Raw genomic sequence first — 20009 nt, forward strand, 5'->3', positions numbered from 1 at the left:
GGATGTGTCGGTGATCATTTGCGGCTAGAACCACGGCCTCCAGATAACTAGCTGGGGTCGAGGGGCTGAGGCCGTGGCTAGGGACAGGCATTCCCTGCGTAGCGACTGATTGAAGATCAGCTGCCAGTCTGTGTATATCAACGGGGCTGATTGCTGATACAAGTACGTTCTCCGTGTCGCAGCACTTCTGACGTGAAGGTTGACACGATAAGCAGTAGTGTCGCCCGCATAACTCGCAGATCCAAGATACCAAATCTAACGTCCAGCTGCAAGCATCTATAATGTACCGTAAGCAGTGTAGATACCCAAGTGAGCGTATTGTTGTTACCACATTCGTCCTTCCAGTACGGTGACCTTGTCGTCGGAATAATATTTTTTTGTGAGCATCGACGATTTCGACTTGCTTGCGAACAATGGGTAGTAAAGCAGGAGCTAGATATGACTTCAAAAACCGTGAGTGGGAATCCGGCATTCAACTCAGGGCCATCGGAACGCATATGTACACACCTGCAGGAACAGTATAATGTCAACAGTGACACCCATCTCAAATATATCTCTTTCATATACAAAATCAGGATATTCCGCTCGTAGGGTACCCTCGCATTTAAAGCGAGTGAATCGGCCTCCCCGAAGGTCAAAATCAAATTTGGACTGGGGGAGCTCGTGAACTCGACGGAGATCTATAGGAATTGTATTTTCGTGAACCGAGAAATTCGCATTATCTAAATCTCTTACTGCGAAAACAGCATGTTGTCCTATCACTATCAAGCGAATGACAGATGTAGCATAACGTGAGTTTCGTGTAATTTTTCCCCAGCTTATTTTTGAACGCGACACAGTCCGTGTCTTGAATGAAAACACTGAGGTTGGTTTCCCCTTCCGATTCGGTCAAATCAGATAGGTCTGAATTCGAGTCTGGTTGTAGCTGCATGATAAGACGCGTCGACGTCGTCGTATCTATGCGTGCTATATCGTTTTGCAGCTTGCGTCGAACTACAGTGAAACGAAGTCTGCAGTTGCAGCCAAATTCGGGACGGGCGGAGTATAGCGTTGAACACTTTACTTCGGACTCGCGAGATAAAAAGTACCTGTAGGAGCAGAGTCAGTGGAATTTGTGTGCATGTATCTTCGAACTTTTTTTTTTTTGAATCATTGCTTAACCTCCGGAGTGGCGTTGCCATATGTGGGAGGGTCAGGGGCTGTACTACACAATTTGTACCTGTTTGTACCTCAGCAATTATCTAACATTTGGTGACTGTCCTGAACCACTGCCGAGGTGTCCCGAGGGGACAACCAATGCGGAGAATTCCGCGTAATGTACCCATCTTATTAGGTAATATCACTGCATCTCTTCTTCAGGATTTGAACTTCCCACACCCTGTCTTCCTCTGCCCCCGACTTGTCTTCCGATCCAGCCCAGACTGATCATGTGCTCAGGAACCTCATTGCCGACATTCTCCTTTCTCCTCGGCCTCTGACCTAATTTTTTCGGGTTGTCCGGGCGTCACGAGGGGGGGGCGAGACCCCGCGCTTGGCCTTAGGCGGCAGGGTACTGGAAGTGCAGCCGACTGGATAACTTTTCGCGGTCATGTGCTGTTCTGATAGCCGGATTCGGATGAGGAGGTTGGTGGCTGATTGGATAGTGGTGTAGTGTTAAAGTTCGTGCTCCGAAAGGGTGAGTGCCGATCAGTGGTGGTGAAAGAAATATATGCGGTGGGTGAAAAAGGGCACCAGTGGGGATTGAACGAGTGCCTCCAAGAATGCCGACCGGTGCTGCCGGGGTGCAATGGCAGCTGCACGATAGCCCACTCCACTATCGCGCCCCCATCTTCGAACTTACACGTACGGTATCTTGCTGTAGCGTCGCCAATAGATCGCAGTTGCTCTTCGCAATGAAGATGGCGTGCGTGTAGCAGCGCGTACTATACACGACGTTGACGAATCACGTGGACATCGGACTGCAAACTTCTGTCTAGATCTAGAACTGCAACTGCAACTACTAGGCAACTCATGTATATATCTAGAGCTCTAGATCTATATGCATATGAATATATAGGCCTCTTTGCGCGTTCAACGCCTAAGAGGCCTGATATATATAAGCTACCCCCTGCTCCCCCCTTGACCATGCGAGAGCTGCGAAGCTGATCGATATTCACCACTCGCCGATCTGTACATATATATGCATGCGATTCGAACAACTTTCGTGGATATACGTACATTTCAGCTCGCGACCGCCCGATCGTGTCTAATTATCCATGTACGCAGCAAGCTGAGTTGATATTGCATCCACCCATATGCATCAAATACATGCACATTGCATGCGTACGTATACGCGCCATACACATTTTCTACATAAGAGCCTTCTATAGAAGGTTTATGTCTCATCCCAATAGCAATTATAAACTTACCCCTCGCCAACATGAGACTCGACGTGCAGCGCTCCAGCGTCAACAGGTCCCCGAGCGTTCAACTCCTACCCTTTGGGCCATCTAGATCGGCCAATTCTCGAGCGGCTTCCGCCGCCGCACGCGCTCACAAGTCTCAGCGGGTTAGGGTGGGTCCTCCTTCCACCTAATATGCGGCTATCCTTTGTCTAACGTCTGATTACCTCTAGAACGCGAGAGGAGTGCAAGGCTTTTTGTTTGCCCAGCACGACCACAGACGCCGCATGCGTAACTTCCCCCTCTGTGCTGGTAACGATGTTGACATCAATAAACTTCCGGAAATCGACGTGAAGAAGGTGTTCCAAGGCCACGGAGGTGCTGCCTACCGTGTACATGACGCCACGGTCTCCCTCGCAAGCTCCCATCGTCATCGCTTCAGGATCTATGGCTACAGCAAAACGACATGCGATGTAAACCAAGCATTGCTACGAATTGCGCCACACCTTCCATGGAGAGGGGAGCTCGCCGTGTTCCGTCTCGGCGAGATCGTGCCATACCTCGCTTCACCTGTGATTTCCAGTGTCATTGTAAACAAAGCCATCAGAATGTACCGCGTTTCCCTACCCCTTTCCCCAACACTAATGAATCTACAGGTTTATGGCCTCAGTGGCTACATCCATTGATTCAAATACGCGCTCTCCGAAGCAGATTCTCGTAAGTCGCTTCCCATTGAGCTATCTCGCTTCGATTAATTACGCTACGGCTATAGGAATAAATGCGAATCATGAATCCAGTTCCGGTTCACTATACGTCGTTAATCAAGTATATGCACTCTTAAGCTCGTATATCTATTCCTACGCCTTTCAATAGTCCCACCGTGTATCTCCCTTCCATGCTTGTCTTCCTTAATGTATTGTAAGTTATCCCCGCGTGCGGTGCTTTCTTCCATGCTGAAATTCACCCAGACATGTATGGCCAGCGGGTCCCCCGTACGTACAACACCCATATGCATGCATCTGGCACGTTTAGATCGATCGATATCGTCACGGATCGAGTAGATCTGTCGCGGAGCCGACGTGGCCACGGGCCCGGACGCATTGTAATTTCTCGACTTCGTGTATGTTTCCGATTAACACCGCGAAGGAAGAAAAATTTGTACATCGCCAGGCCTGCAGCTGCGCATGCAGCTAATAATCAGCTCTATAGCAGCTGGCCATGGCCATGGCCATCGGAATGCATATGTCCATGCATGATGGTGCAGCATGCATTAGTCACGTACACAGTCTTTGCTATATATAGGCCTGGTGGCAGCGATATCGTATACCACACCCCCCAGCTCTACATCTATAGCTAGCGTCATGACAGACTTGCTACCTATCCTGGCGCGCATCCTATCTATAGGCCTAGGCCTGGTGGCAGCGATATCGTATACCACACACCCCAGCTCCACATCTATAGCTAGCGTCATGACAGACTTGCTACCTATCCTGGTGCACATCCTGCACATCCTACGCCTCTCCTTTTACGCCATTAGGGCCTCCGTGGCTGTCACGATGGTGTTCCTCCTTTGGCTTCTCATAATGCGCCCAGCAAGAGCAAATATGCATGTTTACCGAGGTATTCGTGACGTCTGGAAGAAGCATTATGCTCAGAAGGTGAGATGATTCCGTCTCATTCATTGTCTTAGCTATGCTATCTTACTGAATTCGCTATGCAAAGGATCACCCGCACGCGATTCTCTACAGAATCTGCACCAAGGAAATCCAGCTCGTTCCCCTTCGACCAAGTCGATATCGCCGAAGCGACGGCCTTGGCATGCGCCTCAATGAAATCGACGTAGCACCCTATCTCAGCGGCCCTGCTAACGATGCAAATATCCACCGAAACCGCTTCAATTTTGTCTTCCGTCCTTTCCCATCACTGACAGATATAGGCGCTCTCGTGCCTATCGACCCTTTGGACGAACGAACTCGTCCCTCCATGCATCCCGATGACTACGCAGAGCACGTACCACGCCCGAAGAAAAATATGTTGTTCACTTTTCTCTTTGAGCCTGGGGACGTCGCCTATGGAGTCAACTCCCTTATGGTCGATCGTATGAGCATCGAAGCTAATGGATTTCGCGCTTGGACCGGATCGGTTTTGGTCGTCAAGACGCGGGGTCCATTGTCGGACGATCCTACCACCCCCTGGGGCGGCAAGGCGCTTGTAGAAAACGCTGTTGAAACCGACATCCCCTTGGTGGATAATTGTATCTTGAAGTGAGTACGCATATCGTTGAAAGTTGATTTCTAATTAATCACGCACCTAAAAGGCTTTTTGACTTCAGGCCCGAAGTTCAGAACGAAGATGAAGAGACAAACTTTGCCTTTTAGTCACCGTTTTGCTCCATTTTTTGTGCTCTAATTCTGGTTTCATTTGCTGTGGTGCTTTGATGCGCATACCGATTTGATATCGATATCTACTTTGTCATTTATCTATAAGCCGAATAAAATATTTACTTTCAAACTTGGAGCGCAATTAATATTGCAACTTGCGCCTAATAGCATCTATATTTGGCAAGCTAAATAGTCGGACTTTGAACTTTGGGCCGTCACAGACTACGATTGCAAGTCCAATATGCCATGCATCTCGACCTCATTCCCAATTGATTAGCCATTTCTTTCTACTATGTCTCCACGCAAAGCTATGAAGTTCTTCGATGATGAGCAAGAAGAATGGCTCAAAACCAAGGTCGACGGCTTCAAGCAATCAATGGGCAAAGAAATTGAGCGCAAACTCTGGTATGCGATGCTACGTAAGGAGTGGAGTGATAGGTGGGATCTCAAACCAGAACAGCTCCATGTACGTCACAAATGCTCTATAATTTGCCTCGTTAACAGTCCGCTCATGTGGCGCAGATGTTTCCCACCTACTTCAGAAATGCCCTCCTCAAATGCGGCACCTATAAAGTAACAAAGCCCAGGAACCAAACTCGAACTCATCGCAAGGCGTTTCACACTAGATCTTCAGCTTCAGCCCTGAAGCTGAAGGACGAGAAACGCGGCTCCTCTCGGGTCACAGAACCTGCCGCCCGCTCTTGTATGCGTCGCTCTGGTGCCCGCACCAGAGCTGAGGTCCGAGAGCTTCGTTCACTACTGGCACCCACTTCTCGCCATCAATACAAACGAACTTTATCTTCTCGGGGCGACGAGGGCTTAGCACCTCCTTCGGCTGCCTTGTCGTCCTCTGGTACTCCAAACATTGCCCTCGATGACGAAATGATAGACCAACTTGCCTCAGACGACGAAATGATAGACCAACTTGCCTCAGGCGACGAAATGATAGACCAGCTTGCCTCAGACGACGACGGGAACACTCTCTTGACGCAAACTCCATGGTAAGTTACACACTTTATTCCAGATTTGGGTCTCACATACGCGCCAACAGCGTTCGGCAATACGACATCCAAGATACTTCAACTTCATTGCTAGAAATCGATATGCCTGGCGTCAGCGCTAATGATGTCTCCCTTCTTCTTGACGATGGGCGCCTTGTCGTGCATGGGCGCACCGAGTTCAGGGGTCGTGTTTGGAGCTACCAATGGGAGGGCCACGTCGACTCATCTATTCCTGTATGTTCATGATTCCGGCTTCATAATTAGCCAACCCTCATAGGATTCTTTTCTAGGCCGAACACTTTCAGTGTGGTATGCAGTACGGCAGGCTGGGCGTAGCATGGCTAGAATCTTCGCAGCCAGAGGACCAGTTGCCAAACACATCCCACCACTTACTCACTGTCGAAAGTAAGTTTCTCGCGTACTCGCCTCAGTCTCTTTCTCATGACTCCGAAGGAAACTGGCCTTGGCAATGAATCCAGCAAGGTTTCCCCCCCATTTTCTTGAATATCGTCACTCCCAGCACAACGCCAGCACACCCGTTGCAAAAGCACACATTACCAGCCTCATTTGTACACAATTACATCTCTGCGCCGGACTTTTGACTTACCACAGCTGCTTGTATCTCACGCCTACTCCCACTGTGTACGGTTCCACAACTTCCTGCTCCCAAGATTCCGATGTATCTGCCGAAATGTACCAATAAAACTTGATGTCACTCTGTGCTTATATAGTAGCGCGTCTCACAATATCGTTGAGATTCACTTATAGGCAAATCTCCGAAGTGCCCAACGCTTCGGAGACTTGCCCTTGGTTCCAAATCTTGATCATACGAAATGGACAGTCCAACGGTATGCATATGTCAGCGTTGGCTCATCATTGATTGAAATCGACGCGAAGGATAGTCTCAGCCTATGTTGCAGACGTGGAAGCGCGAGCAGTAGGATTGCCTCATCAGCTGTTACTAATTAGCACTTAAAATAGACTCATGCGCGACATATTACAGGCGCCCGCTTGGATAACACGTGACCGTATCCCGCCTACACACAAAGGTGATCAAAGAGCCTTTGGCACCACAAAACTCTTTATGATCAAGTATAAATAACTGCTACTACAGGTACTACTTGTATCCTCTCCCCCACACCAACATGGATACTCTGATATGTGCAGGACTTGCGGCAGCGTCTGCCACGTTGTTACCAGGTCGAGACGTAAGTTCACCCAATTGTGCGTCTCCTCAAGCCAATATTAACGGAGAGGTCAATTAGGCATTATTCCCCAGCTTTAAAGCAGCTGTGCACGCGAAACCGGGTGTCGAACCCAACGAACGGCAGTCCCCAAAGCTGGATCGCCAAGATAGCTCTAAATCTGAGGACCAGCTGCTTCCTCTGCCTGCCGATGGTCCTGAATCCAGTGAGCACTCGCCTCCCCCATTTGATAGCTTCAATGCCGATGAGAAGTCGCCTCCCCTAGTTAATTCTGAACTCACTCCTCCTGCCGAGCTACCGCCTCTTCCCGATGGCCTTGAGCTTGACCAGCCGTCGCCTCGCCCAGTTGATAGCTCTGGACCTGATGACAAGCCTCCTCCTGCCGAGCTACCACTTCTTCCCGATGGCTTTGAGCCTGATCAGCCGTCGCCTCCACCAGTCGATGGCTCTGGATCTGATGATAAGTCTCCTACTGCCGAGCTAGCGCCTCCTCCTGATGGCTTTAAGCCTGATCAGCCGTCGCATCGTCCAGCTGATAGTTCTGGATCTGATGATAAACCCCCTCCTCCTGGAAAGCTACCGCCTCTTCCCGACAGCTTCGAGTCCGATGAGGAGTCACCCTCCGTTGTTGACTCTGAATTCACTCCTGCTTCCGACGACTCTTCGACCTTGCAAGCAACGTTGATCCCCCGTGGCAAGTGCAACATCCCTTCTATCTCCGCTTCGCCCGAACGCACTCCCGATGATATGAAGGCACTGGAGTAGGTGAAGGTTTTGACAATCTGGGTCAATAACTAATGGATGCATAGTGTGCCACTTGACGCCGTCGAAGCGGACACATTCACCGAGGCAGGGCCTGTTTCCCCTAGCCCGAACCTGATCCAAATACCCCTAGATACATATACGCATTTACTAGACCAAATGACGCGCTTCTTCTCTCACCTGCACGTCTCACCGCCCCCCGCCCTACCAGCTGCAGTTGCTCCAGACATCCAACAGGGCTGTTGTCCTCAAGGACCAGACGTACTGCGAGTCGTAGAAAGCTTTGAAGCCTCAAGCAAGGTGTCCGGTCACCATTGATGGGCTCCGCTCCGAAGCTTACCTCTTTGATTCTCAGGCCCTACGGGGAGATTTACGGGGGGCAAGGCGCACAATGGCAAATCTGGTAAAGACTTTCTTAGACTCGTCTGACGTTGTTCACATCTGCGAACCAGGCTGAAACTTTGGAACGCTCTACACACTCGTTCCTCTTACAGGAGGAACTACACGGGGCAAAACACATAATAGCCAATCTGGTAAGCACTGTTTGAGATTTGTCTGGTGGTGGTGTTGCTGACATGGCTGAGATCAGGCTGAAACCTCGGAGCGCTGCGCAAACTCAAATGTACGTCCTCATGGCTGTGTCCTTCCATTTCTACCTGTTTGATGAATATATATGTAGGTGACCTCCATCATTACACGGCAGCAGGCCATGGAGATAGACATCGCAACTCTTAAACAAGAGGTAAATTCCACAGCATCCTCCGCGTCGCCCCTGCATATTCCACCCACTCACTACTGTTCATAGACTTCCAGTCTCCATGACCGAAGGACGGCCATCGTCCTCGAGGACAGATTGGATGAGGTGCGCAAACGGAGAGTTTATCATGCATTCTCAATTTGTCTAAATGCGCATCTTTCTCATTAGGTGTCTGATCTGAGGCAGCGTTTAGAAACCCAGGTCAATACACCCCTCACATCGATAAACAAGGTCGATCCCAAGTCACTCACATCCGTCTGACAGTTTCAAGTAAAAGAGAGGAGTTTTGCTCCCGAAAAGCAGGAGCTTGAAGGACAGGTAGGCTGTTGTTCGCCTTGGAGTTGAATAGCCATCACAAAGGTACTGCGTAGATTGCGCAACTCAACCAGGCCCAGAAGCAGGCCGCCCAGCAGAACGAACAAATGACCCGCGAAGTAGGTGTCCCCCTGTCGGTAACCTACATATGACATAAATCTTGTCAGCTCGAGTATCTTCGACGCGATTATGAAACAGAAGTTCAGAAGGTCAGTTCTCGAGATACTAGACTACAGACGCGCGACTAAGAGATGGATTCAAGCTTGGAATTCGGAACACAGACATCCATGCCGAAGTGAGTTTCTCATTCTGATAGTGATATATATATTCTCATCCTTGCCAGGCCATGCATCGTGTGGAGCTACTCGCCACCGAAAACAAGGCTATTTGGGCTCAGGTTTGTATTTCTTTCAGCCAACGGAATTCACTAGATTTGACGCATTAATTACGTGTTAGAACTCCGAGATTGCGAGTATTGCAGTTAATCAGGCAAGCAAATCCAATGTATGTTTCCCCCCATATTGATGATAGTGTAGATCGGCGCCCTGCAATGCGAGGGAGCGCGCCTCCAGGAGGAACGATCTTGGGTTGGGGACAGGGTCAGTCGCCACGCGATCGCTCACCGATTCTGTATATCACATATATAATCTAGGTGAGCGAGTTGATCAGTAAATGCGCAGCCTACGAGGTTGAGAACGCGCATCTACATACACAAGTTAGTAACCAAATAATGCATAATGCTGATCATCGTTCACTGACAATTGCAATTAATTGTGCGCGGTTATATATGCAATCTAGGTGAGCGAGTCAATCAGTAAATACGCAGCCTATGAGATGGAGATCGGACGCATACGTACAGAAGTAAGTCAATAATAATCATGCATGCATATCATCTTTCACTGACAATTGTACCCGTTTACTATAATTTAGGTGAGCGACTCGAGTAGTAAATGCGCAGCCTACGAGGTCCAGAACACGCGCCTACATACACAAGTAAGTAATCGTATCATAACCATGCATGTACGTGTACGATGCTGATCACGACGTCGTTCTCATCCATCATCAAGTTCGCTTCCGAAAATCAATGTTTACGAGACGAGGTCAGTCCCAGCGTATCCCATCGCTAGAATAGGGTATTGACCCTTAGTAGCTTTCTCAGCGCATTGGTACAATCAACACAATCCACGGTTGCCTTGCCATTCTGGCATCCTCTGGCCCTGCTGAACGTGACACTACGTTGGTGCCCTCCGCCGTCGTAATCGGCGCGGATCCGATGGCCGAGTCGGAGCGGTGTTTCCAATACCTCAAGAAAATACGTCACCAAATAGGAGACTTGGAAAAGGTACATGTCAGTCCATGCGAAGGGCGTAGATGACTGCTCACCTCATACATTGTGATGCAGGCTTGTGCGCAAGATCATCGCGGCCATTTACCATCTAAAGTGTCCCACGCACCAGTAGCGGCTCAGACCGAAGGAATCTTTATAGTTGCAAGGGAAGCTGGGACTCAAGCAGGTGGATCCAGCGACGCACCGCCGCGCGTAACCCCTACCACTTTGGATCAAGTGGTTCAAACCGATGAGATCCTCGTAATCTCAAGCAAAGCTGAGGTACAAGCAGGTGGATCTAGCGATGCGCCCCTCCGTGTACCCTCGACCGATCACGGGGTTCAAACCGATGAAATAGTCTCAAGTGAAGCTAAGGCACGAGCTGGCGGGTCCAACAATACACACCAGGTCCAGTCGCCTGAGGGAGTTCAGGCTGAAGTAACCCAAAGTGAAACTGAGACGTATGGGGACCAATCCAGCGACTCGTCAATCCAGTCACCACCGAGCGTCGACGCCTCTCACGACGAGGAGGCTCCTTCCCAAGAAATTCATGTTGTCTCTGGCGAACAAGAATATGGATCCGATGATGCAGCACCCCAGTTACTATCAACATCATCGGAGGTGAGGGTGCAGGTACTCCAAAGAATGCTTTTACTTCTTCATCATTTAGCTACCCATTTTTGAGGCTCATGGGCCTCCTCATGACTCCGATGGAGCTCAGAATGGGGATCATACCCCCTCGTCGTCGCCACCGCAAACACCGGCTTTCAAGGCATTTAATTTCACGCCGTTGACCCCGTCGCCGCACAATAGATCCCTCATAGGACCTTTGTCGCCTATGTCCCCCCTAACAAGCAGTCCTGACGGTTCTCCGGTTAGACGGAACGTACACGTTAAGCAATTAGCGAGCACTTCAACAAGTTCGCGAAGAACTCAGTCCGGCACACGATCAATTTCTAACGACCAGAACTCTGGACAACTCCCCAAAGCTTCGACGATAATGAGTCCGCGACGGACTCGGTCTAGCATGCGATTGACTTCCAACAACCGGATATGCAACCAGCTTGCCCCCGGTATGTTGTTGTTTCCAACTTGCAAACATCTAATGACTTGACATTGATTTATAGGCGGAAGCCTGACGTCAAAGCGTAAAGCCACTTCAAACTCCTCAGCTGCCCCCAAAAAGCGACGGAGAACTGGCTTCGCAGCTAGCGGGCTTCAAAGGAGGCTGGCCACGCCTGAAGAAGTAGATCCAGACGTTTCTGATCATGATGCGACCTCTTGACACTGACAGTAGTAATATACGTATACATGACCCTGTACTTTTATCGATGAACTCAAGCGCCCATATTTATCTATCTTTCGGAAACACCACCATGGTCCATCGGGGGGCAATTGCAAGCAGCACACATCCGCTAGATGACCGCATGCCATACGAAATCAAATATGACGTACGGACCTGATTTCAATGGAAATTTCTATCTTAACATAATTGCATTCCAGCTCCTCTGTGACGATTTCAAAAATACCTTCATTAGTGACTTGATGGAAGAGGGGGATACTGAAATGCCCGGTAGTTACCCCGCAACACCCTTGTGTGTTCCATATTGTCCCTCCTGGGCCAAACCTTTCGTCTTATAATTACCAGGAAGCCTCCCGTTCGAACAGTGCCTCTTCCCACAATCAAAAGGCCGTCAACAACCCCGACCCCACTATCGATCGATTTGCAGAAGCCACCACCACCACCCAGCAGCAGGAAGCAGGACATTTACACCTTCCTCCGGCGACTATGTTCACCAAAGATTACCGATTTCACCATTGAGCTTCGCGCAGCCTCACTATCGGAAATCAAGGATAAACACGCATTATTGCTCCAGGCGTCTCTTCTGGCTACAAACCACCTTGCTTTGCCAGAAAATGGAGCTGTTCAGGATCAAGTGGAATCTCTTGTCCGCGCGCTAGAGGCCAATCTATCTACTATTGATATAATAAGGCGAGTGGCCGGATTATTTCTTGGTTGATATCATTCATGAACGGCGTTCGTTTTAGGTCACCCACTGTTGTAAAACCCGAAGTCGCCAACGGATCTGCTTCGGGTCATCATACACTGTCAAACATACGCGACTCTCAGTCACAAACCGCACCCCGCGTATCCTTCGCACGTACGCAACCACGTGCACCTTATGATCAGGCTGCCCAATCCACCACCTATCATGTCCCTCCCGGCCAATGGATGCCCCCGAATGCAACTCATGATCAGCCTGAAATGGTCGACACTCCTGGGTCTCCTCCAGATCTTCACCAGTACAGGACACCTATAAAGTTTCACGCCCATTCTCCTCCTCCTCCTGAACGTGAGTACATCACCATTCTACCCCAGAATGACTCGATCAGTGGCCACGGTCTCTCGGAACAACGAATATATCACTCTCAAACGCCGCGCAGAAGCACACCGCAAGCAGAATCACTCATTGAATCAGACCTTCACCAGCGCTCGACATCTACAAAATCTTACGCCCATTCTTCTCGTCCTGAACGTGAATACATCACTATTCCACCCCCGATTGACTCAATTAGCGGCCACGGTCTCCTGGGACAACGAATCTATCTCCCTCAGGTAGCGTCTGGTATTTCTCCACAAACGCCGCGCGGAAGCATACCTCAAGTAGGCTCACTTGTTGAAACAGATCATCGCCGGTAAGTTGTATCCAGCTTGATTAGTATTTATCTACCTAATCTTCGTTTTCGTGAGTAGGATTCCCCAGATAGAGGCTGTCATCAACCCTTCAGCCCCTCTCAATGCCACGTCACACCCAGCTAGGGCACCTCCCCCTTCTAGCTACTTCATCGACAAGGACATGAAAGTGTTCTATACCGAACAAGGGACCGATAAACTACTGGGCCGGCTCAAGCTATACAACGCCGACTCCAAGAGCACAAGTGACAGAAAACCCCGATACATTGATTGTGTGCGTTTAGGTGAAGGCCTACTTGACTTTCCCTTGGTCCCAGAATCTTGGCTTTTGTTACCAGGCGACATGTTCTTGCTTCATAGCGACGATAAAAACATGATGGCTGAGCGGATGTGGCTCCAGGACAAACACGAGACCTGGCAGGATATCACCCATCAATGGAATTTGCGCAACGGCATCAACAACATGCTTGTGCCCCACCCAAACGAAAAGGACGCATATCTAACATGGGGCAGGGGTGATCGGCCAAACTGGGTGAAAGGCGAGACTATGAAGAATAAAGCGAAAACATGAGCAGTTATTATACCATCGAGGTACCATGGCTATACTTTTATAACAATCGCAACCTCTTATATACATAGGGTAGTACTACCTATTATTGCCGGGATTATTGCAAGTGCAAGATTATTGTGATATGCGTGCTAAACGACAAATCTCTATTATATATAATTAGCTACTATGTATAGAAATGCCAATTTCAAATTCCGCTCGAAGGTAAACGCACGTGCTGGTGACGCGTGGAGATATTATTATGCAAGGTGAAGAAGTTTGAAGCCGAATGCGCTACAGCTAAATAGCCAATCGACGCAGTTGAGCTTTCACGACGTTCAACGTCAGAAAGTTTTGATTCGTACATAACATTCACGCTATGCCTGTGGATACTCACGTATGTAGGAATCCACCATCAACCTTTTGCCTCAGAAGTGACACATAACTCACAGATTCAACCTGAATCCTTTTCATTTGCACACGCATACACGGCGGTCACTATACCGTCGTTAACAGTCGCACGGAAGTCGTACCAACCCCTCCCGCAACTATGATTCACTATATGGAAGACGACCTTTCCATCTTCAAGCAACCCAACTGGTTGACTAACATGTTCCCCTACCTTGTGTTGATCCCTAAACATCATTCTTGGTCTGGCCCGCTTTTCCAACCACTTCATGTGTCATTATCGTCCCTCAAATTTTGGAAGACTCGTGATGGCTGCTATGTTCTCGTTAAGACAACTAGGGACACTTGGCGGGCCTTGGAATACGCTCTTCAACGGTTCATCAAGTACCTTTTGAACGAAGTCCGTGGAGTCAGTAGCTCCTTCGCATTCTACTCCTTCCCAAGTCAATACGGTTACTCTTTTAAGCACCCCACGCCAGAGGAGGCTAGGGATTGCTGCATGCAGTCTTGAGACGCGTTTCTCCCACTCATCGCGCTGGCCACATTCTGCGTAATACTGGCCGAACGTCACGAAAGGGTGCTCCCTACTTTTCGTTGGAGGGACTTCGTGTCATCCGCTGCAAGACTTCATCCTCAATTCATTGCCGATCTAGAGGCTTCGGTTATCGGTTCAACCCATGCATTACGACAAGGTGGTTTCATCGACATCAACACATGTGATTTCCTGGATGACATTCCATCCCTTTTCCCGTACAATATGCCACTGTACTTTTATTGGGGACCTGAGAACAAAACTCCATATCCCCCCCCTGCCATACGCAGTTGGGGCGCCTACCTCATCCCGAAAGAAGTTTATAACCCAATACGCAAGGATTTCCCGTGGGCTACCGGTGTAGCGCAGCGCATGCCGCTTATAGCTTCTACTGCCATTTTCAAGGGTCGGCCGGTCTCTCCCTCCGCACCTTCCGACCCATCAAGTGGCGCCAAATGGGGACCGCCACCCTCTCCAATTGCAAGCTCTAGTGCTGTTCCTTCTTTTGTTGTCGACCAAGGTACCTCTCAAAGGCCTGGCGAATTGATGTCCGAGTTCTTCGCTCGCAGGGAGAAGCATTTTGAGCGATATGTCCTGAAAGAGACACAGACTCAAAGGCAAGCTCGACTCGCTCGTGAGGAGGCTGCATCGCACCAACAAATCCCTGGAAGGAGGGGAGCTCTCGTTTTCTACTGGGAAGATGTCGACGGTATTCACATTCGTCGTTTCGGCACTCGCAATCCGTCTCTTTGGCTACGTTACTCACATAACCAGAGGCGGTACAATTCAGCCTTCGATGAATGGGATCTATGTTCCGAATTTGCCCCTGAGGAAGGCGCATCTGAGCTTGGCGATTACGACGATAGCGATGACGACGATATTCCACATGCCGACCCCGCGGCTGACAATACTGATGTACGTCGTAGCGACGATATCGATGCTTCTGCGATTCCAAGCGCATTCACAATCCATCTCGACGATGATCCATTGTTGTCGTCGATGACGCAACGGGGGCCCAATCCCGAAATGCGGCATCTCTATTCTCTTGACCAAGAATCAGCTCCTCTCGACTCTGATTTGGCTTCAGAAATGCCTGAGTTCTCAGCCTTGCAAGTCGCATATGAAATCTTTGGTTTCACTGACTCCGAAGAGGACCAAGGCCAATCATCAGGGTCACAGGTAGATTGGGCTCTCGTCAAGAAGTGCATGGGGGTGTCATGGAAGGATGTTGGAGGCTATGTCGACGCAAAAACTGTATCTCATCTTTGCAAATTCTTCCTTTGTCTAACAACGGCGTCGTCTTGGTTGGACATGCCGCAGGGCCTTTTGGACATCCGCCAAGCTGACAGCATCGTCTCATCATATTGGATGGGTGATATTCCCTTCCACCTCGAACCGAATGGCGACGCCATCAGTTACGTTTTTGGAAGTTCGGCTAGGCTACAAGTCGTCGTCACAAACCCTCTCGCAGTATTATACGTCGCGCGGTGCCATCGCGATTGGGATTCACATTCTGTATCTACTGTTGCAACGAATCTCGCTGGGATAGGATTTCCATTCTCCCTTCGTTTGTCCACTGGCGCAGGCTCAGTCCCGATGTCTACATCGGAGGGTAACAACGCCCTAGGATATCGTCCTGCTAATTACATTCCTAATAAATGGGACTATTGTGCATACATTACTCGACGCGATGCTCTCCTCAAGTCTCCTCGGGGATGCTCTGCACTCATGACTGGAGGACTAGTTGGCCGCATGGCTCGTGCCCTCATTCCCCCCGATTTCTTCTCAGCATTACTATCTAGCGAGGATATCGACCCCGCCTTATTTAGCCCTCTGACTTCGGCAGAGTTAGACTTGATATGCGGTGTATACTGCCAGGAAACTGGTACGCATCCGTATGAGGTGAAGAGATAATCCATACTAACGGACCACCACAGGCCAAGTTTCATCAAAAGGGGAGAAACAGGTGACGCGAAAATCCTGGTGGCCTCCCCATCACCTATGGGTTAAGCAACAGTTTGGCCTTGCTCAGTGGACGAACGATGCCGAAGCTTGGTACCAACGCCGTCATGAAAAACTCAGTTCGGGCAACTTCGAAGCTGCAGACCTTATGAACGGTCCCTCTTGGAGGAGTGCCTTACGTCACACTCCGGCGGCAAAGAAGCTTATATCTCAAATGGAAGGGCTGGCGGCAGCGTACATACGAAGTAGGATGGTTTTGTAGTTAGAATAGTGAACTCTAACTATCTGGGCTTTAAATCTCTACAATCTGGGTTCAAACTCTCAAATCTGTACTTGCTGAGTTTTAAGGCTTCGCCGGACAATCAACTTTAAACCTGCAACGCGACCGTCGTGTTGCCAAATTAATGCTAATATCTAAAGCCGCCCGCCTGTCGAGACCATCCTCCGAAAGTGTGTCAACGCTTCGGAGTACTTCTATATAGGCGTTGTCGTGACTCTCCTATGGAGTTAGAGAGACGTGAAAGGTCTGCCCGGATTTTTACGTTTGGATTTCGACGATAATAAGAAGATTGCCTGTCCTTTAGGAAAACATACGTTCTTTGTCGATGTCATAGCCATTGCCTGCAATGGGATTCCGTATCTCAGTCTTTCGTTGGTGACGGAAAACTTGTAACGCGCTGGACAATGGACAATCACCGGAAAGATGACAGACTTTCCCGGATATCGATTGGCCATGGCACGAGAACCTCACAGCTGCTGCCTGGTGCCGCGACGACTGCGCCCACCAGTGACCAATTGCAAGGACCTGACGTTGGATGGCAACAATTGGTTGAGCAAGAACTGGCCCTCTTTGATCTCCTCCCCTCGTCTTCTCCACTCCATCCATTGAAATTCATCAATAATCCTTCGACTTCCGGTGAATACAGGGAGCCGATGGACCCCCGCAACGTCAATGCTGGAGTTCATTCACTTGACACAAAAAGTCGCGCCAATGCAGCATTTCTCACCACTGAGCTACGCCTTGCGTATTTGCTTACAAAGGCGGCCCAACTCACATACCCTCACGACGCGCAGCTACTACCCCAGCTGCGTTCTCAATGGGACCGCTTGAACCGTGATAAAGAACTCCACTGGTTAAATCAACGAAAGATAGAGGACAAATCTTATGTCAACACAGGTACCTGTACTCGAACCTGTCTAAGTCTTTTCGTGACTGATGTCATCCGTAGATATATACTTCCACTCTCTCGTCAAACGCGAGCCCATAGCTACCCAAGTTGCCTATGTCACAACGGCGATAATGCAGCACTTCTATTTTGTATCGAGGCGGGCGCTGCGACTGCAGCTATCTGGACTTCGTGACCTGATGGGCGGCAATACAGCCATCCCAACCGAGATCACAGAACTTATTTCGGGGGACCCGCGGACGGCAACCTCACATTTGCACATTGACCCCGTACTGCGGACATTCATATGCTGCACTTCTTGCCATTCGATCTATCCGTACAATCCCAACGAACCTTCAAACCCTCCTCGATGCCTAGGGAAGCGTGCGCCCGAGTCCTCCCCATGTGCCGCGGAATTATGGAAGGAGACAATCGTGGGAGGTCGACAGCGCATTGTACCGCGTGTACTATACCAGCACCAAGACTTTAAACATTGGTTAGCAAGGATTTTGGCTCGCAAAGGTATCGACGACCTGTTGGATACCTACCCATCCGAGCTTCGCTCTGGACATCAACCGATATCGGATATATGGTTAGCAAATATTTTCTCCCAACTGAAAGGTCACGACGGAAATCCGTTCAGTGGCCCCGGCCGCCTCGTTTTCGGCTTGTCTGCAGATAGCTTCGAACCAAACGCCTCGCAACCTGGCCACACACCCCAGTCCTCAACTGGGATTTGGCTCGTCTGTTACAATCTCCCCCCACACCTGAGATACCTCCCTGAGAATGTTTACCTCGCAGGTGTCATCCCTGGCCCTAAGAAGCCCTCGCTCGACGAGATAAACCCATATATCCAGTTGATTGTTGATGACTTCCTGCAATTTTGGGAGTCTGGAGTGTTCTTCTCGCGCACTCATGGTTCCGCGAGTGGGCGAACCTACTTCGCAGCACTTATTCCGCTAGTATGTGACATGCTTGGAGCTCGTCAAGTCGCTGGTAAACCCGCACCCAGCGCTCATAACACATGCACTGTTTGTGATATCGATATCGACGACATCGATCTTTTGGATCCGCTAAAATGGCCATCAAAGTCGGGTCAGCATCTACGAGACGCAGCCAAAGCATGGCGAGACGCACCATCAGAGCGCCACAAAAAGATGCTCTTCAAAGCTTTTGGGCAGCGCTGGTCTCCTCTCTTTGACCTACCCTATTGGGATCCTGTCAAATTTATCGTCATCGACAGCATGCACGCCTTGGATATCAATCTACTCAAGAATCACCTCCGTTATATGTTTCAAATTGATACGTCCAATCCAGGAGGGAATGCCACCCCGATCGTCCCGAGTGTGCGCGACAAAATGGCGCTAAGCAAACACCTTACAAAGACCTTGACAGACTGCAAAAAGCTGGTCGCAAGTAAACCACCAAACTTATTGTTCAAGCTATTAGAGCTGCATAGGAAGGTACTGTATGTGTTCTGTATGGAGATGGGTATTGTAGGCGCGAACAGCGAAGTGCTTGGAACACGATGGGTCCTAGCACAAGGCATTCACCGCTGGGTAAGGAATTATAACCGAACGCTCACCTGCGAATACCAACTTCTGACTCCAGAGATCTGATGAGTCGAATCTGTCCGTCCGCCAATTCATAACGAACAATTCCAATGAAAGCAGAGGGGCCGGAAGGCAAAGGCGTGGCCGTACGGCAGGAGGAGGTGAACCCGGGCCTAGTCAACCGAGGCCAAGGGCCCTTTACCTCCAAGATTCTGGTTCCGATTCTTACTATGGATCAGATGAGGATGAGGAGGACGGTGCATCAATCGGTGACAATGCACCCCCAGCACTTCCCAATGTCAATGACATTGATCTTCTCGAACCTGATCACGACCGCCAGCCGAAACCTGTCATGACCGCTATCCGCATCCTTGTAGTGTTCCTACGAGAAGAGCACCTTGATGAGGCCGAAAGGCTGGAAACCCTGCAACGCAAGATCTTGAGAATAACTGTGGGTCATCTCCAGCAGGTTTGTCGCATTATCGATATCGACCCCAACGCCGTTTCAAGAGATGGACGACAAGTAAAAATGCCCTTCGCCAACGCAATCTTAACCAAAGTAGGTGATATACTGGCTTTATATACTTCATTTTTATGTACTTATAATTATACTGCAGGCGAGCTCCGATGATCATACCCTTCAAACCCTTATTCAGCATCTTCCTGACACCAACAAGCGAGCTCCCGTCCTAGGGATCGATGTTCTGATGCATGTTTGGGAGGACATGGAGCGCACGCTGCTGCCAAGTTGGACCACCCGTGTTCCAAAGAATTGGGCGTCGGTCACGGATTTATCAGCGGATCAGACGCGGACGCTATGTACTGTCCACCTCCCCATCACTCTCATACGGCTATGGCATAGGGCGGATGAACGCAGGCACGACCTACTCTCGAATTTCCTAGATCTCATTCGCGCTGTCGTTATCGCCAATATGAGGACCACTTCCCAAGAGCACATATCTGAGTACAGTCGATACATCGTCAAATATATGACGGATTCTCGTGTGTTATACCCCG

At 49.6% G+C, this 20009-nt stretch overlaps 5 protein-coding genes across 5 annotated transcripts; all 5 read left to right on the top strand.

Moving 5' to 3' along the window:
* Nucleotides 1-2419: 2419 nt before the first annotated feature.
* On the top strand, nucleotides 2420-3159 carry PC9H_006092 (uncharacterized protein; the record flags this gene model as incomplete). The annotated part of the gene is made up of 4 exons (XM_036775646.1): nucleotides 2420-2554; nucleotides 2615-2991; nucleotides 3038-3098; nucleotides 3154-3159. The coding sequence occupies 4 exons, from the start codon at nucleotides 2420-2422 to the stop codon at nucleotides 3157-3159; spliced, it is 579 nt and encodes a 192-aa protein (XP_036631665.1).
* Nucleotides 3160-3742: 583 nt separating this feature from the next.
* PC9H_006093 (uncharacterized protein) lies at nucleotides 3743-4759 on the top strand (the record flags this gene model as incomplete). The annotated part of the gene is made up of 3 exons (XM_036775647.1): nucleotides 3743-4039; nucleotides 4104-4645; nucleotides 4699-4759. 3 exons carry the CDS (start codon nucleotides 3743-3745, stop codon nucleotides 4757-4759), a joined length of 900 nt encoding a protein of 299 aa, XP_036631666.1.
* Nucleotides 4760-5054: 295 nt separating this feature from the next.
* Nucleotides 5055-5767, top strand: PC9H_006094 (uncharacterized protein; the record flags this gene model as incomplete). The annotated part of the gene is made up of 2 exons (XM_036775648.1): nucleotides 5055-5228; nucleotides 5285-5767. The coding sequence occupies 2 exons, from the start codon at nucleotides 5055-5057 to the stop codon at nucleotides 5765-5767; spliced, it is 657 nt and encodes a 218-aa protein (XP_036631667.1).
* Nucleotides 5768-12158: 6391 nt separating this feature from the next.
* On the top strand, nucleotides 12159-13395 carry PC9H_006095 (uncharacterized protein; the record flags this gene model as incomplete). The annotated part of the gene is made up of 2 exons (XM_036775649.1): nucleotides 12159-12826; nucleotides 12885-13395. The coding sequence occupies 2 exons, from the start codon at nucleotides 12159-12161 to the stop codon at nucleotides 13393-13395; spliced, it is 1179 nt and encodes a 392-aa protein (XP_036631668.1).
* A 1141-nt stretch (nucleotides 13396-14536) lies between these two features.
* On the top strand, nucleotides 14537-16535 carry PC9H_006096 (uncharacterized protein; the record flags this gene model as incomplete). Its single annotated transcript, XM_036775650.1, has 2 exons — nucleotides 14537-16196; nucleotides 16249-16535. 2 exons carry the CDS (start codon nucleotides 14537-14539, stop codon nucleotides 16533-16535), a joined length of 1947 nt encoding a protein of 648 aa, XP_036631669.1.
* Nucleotides 16536-20009: the final 3474 nt, after the last annotated feature.

The sequence above is a fragment of the Pleurotus ostreatus genome, assembly GCF_014466165.1.
Source record: "Pleurotus ostreatus strain PC9 chromosome Unknown scaffold_4, whole genome shotgun sequence".
NCBI classification, from domain to species: domain Eukaryota; kingdom Fungi; phylum Basidiomycota; class Agaricomycetes; order Agaricales; family Pleurotaceae; genus Pleurotus; species Pleurotus ostreatus.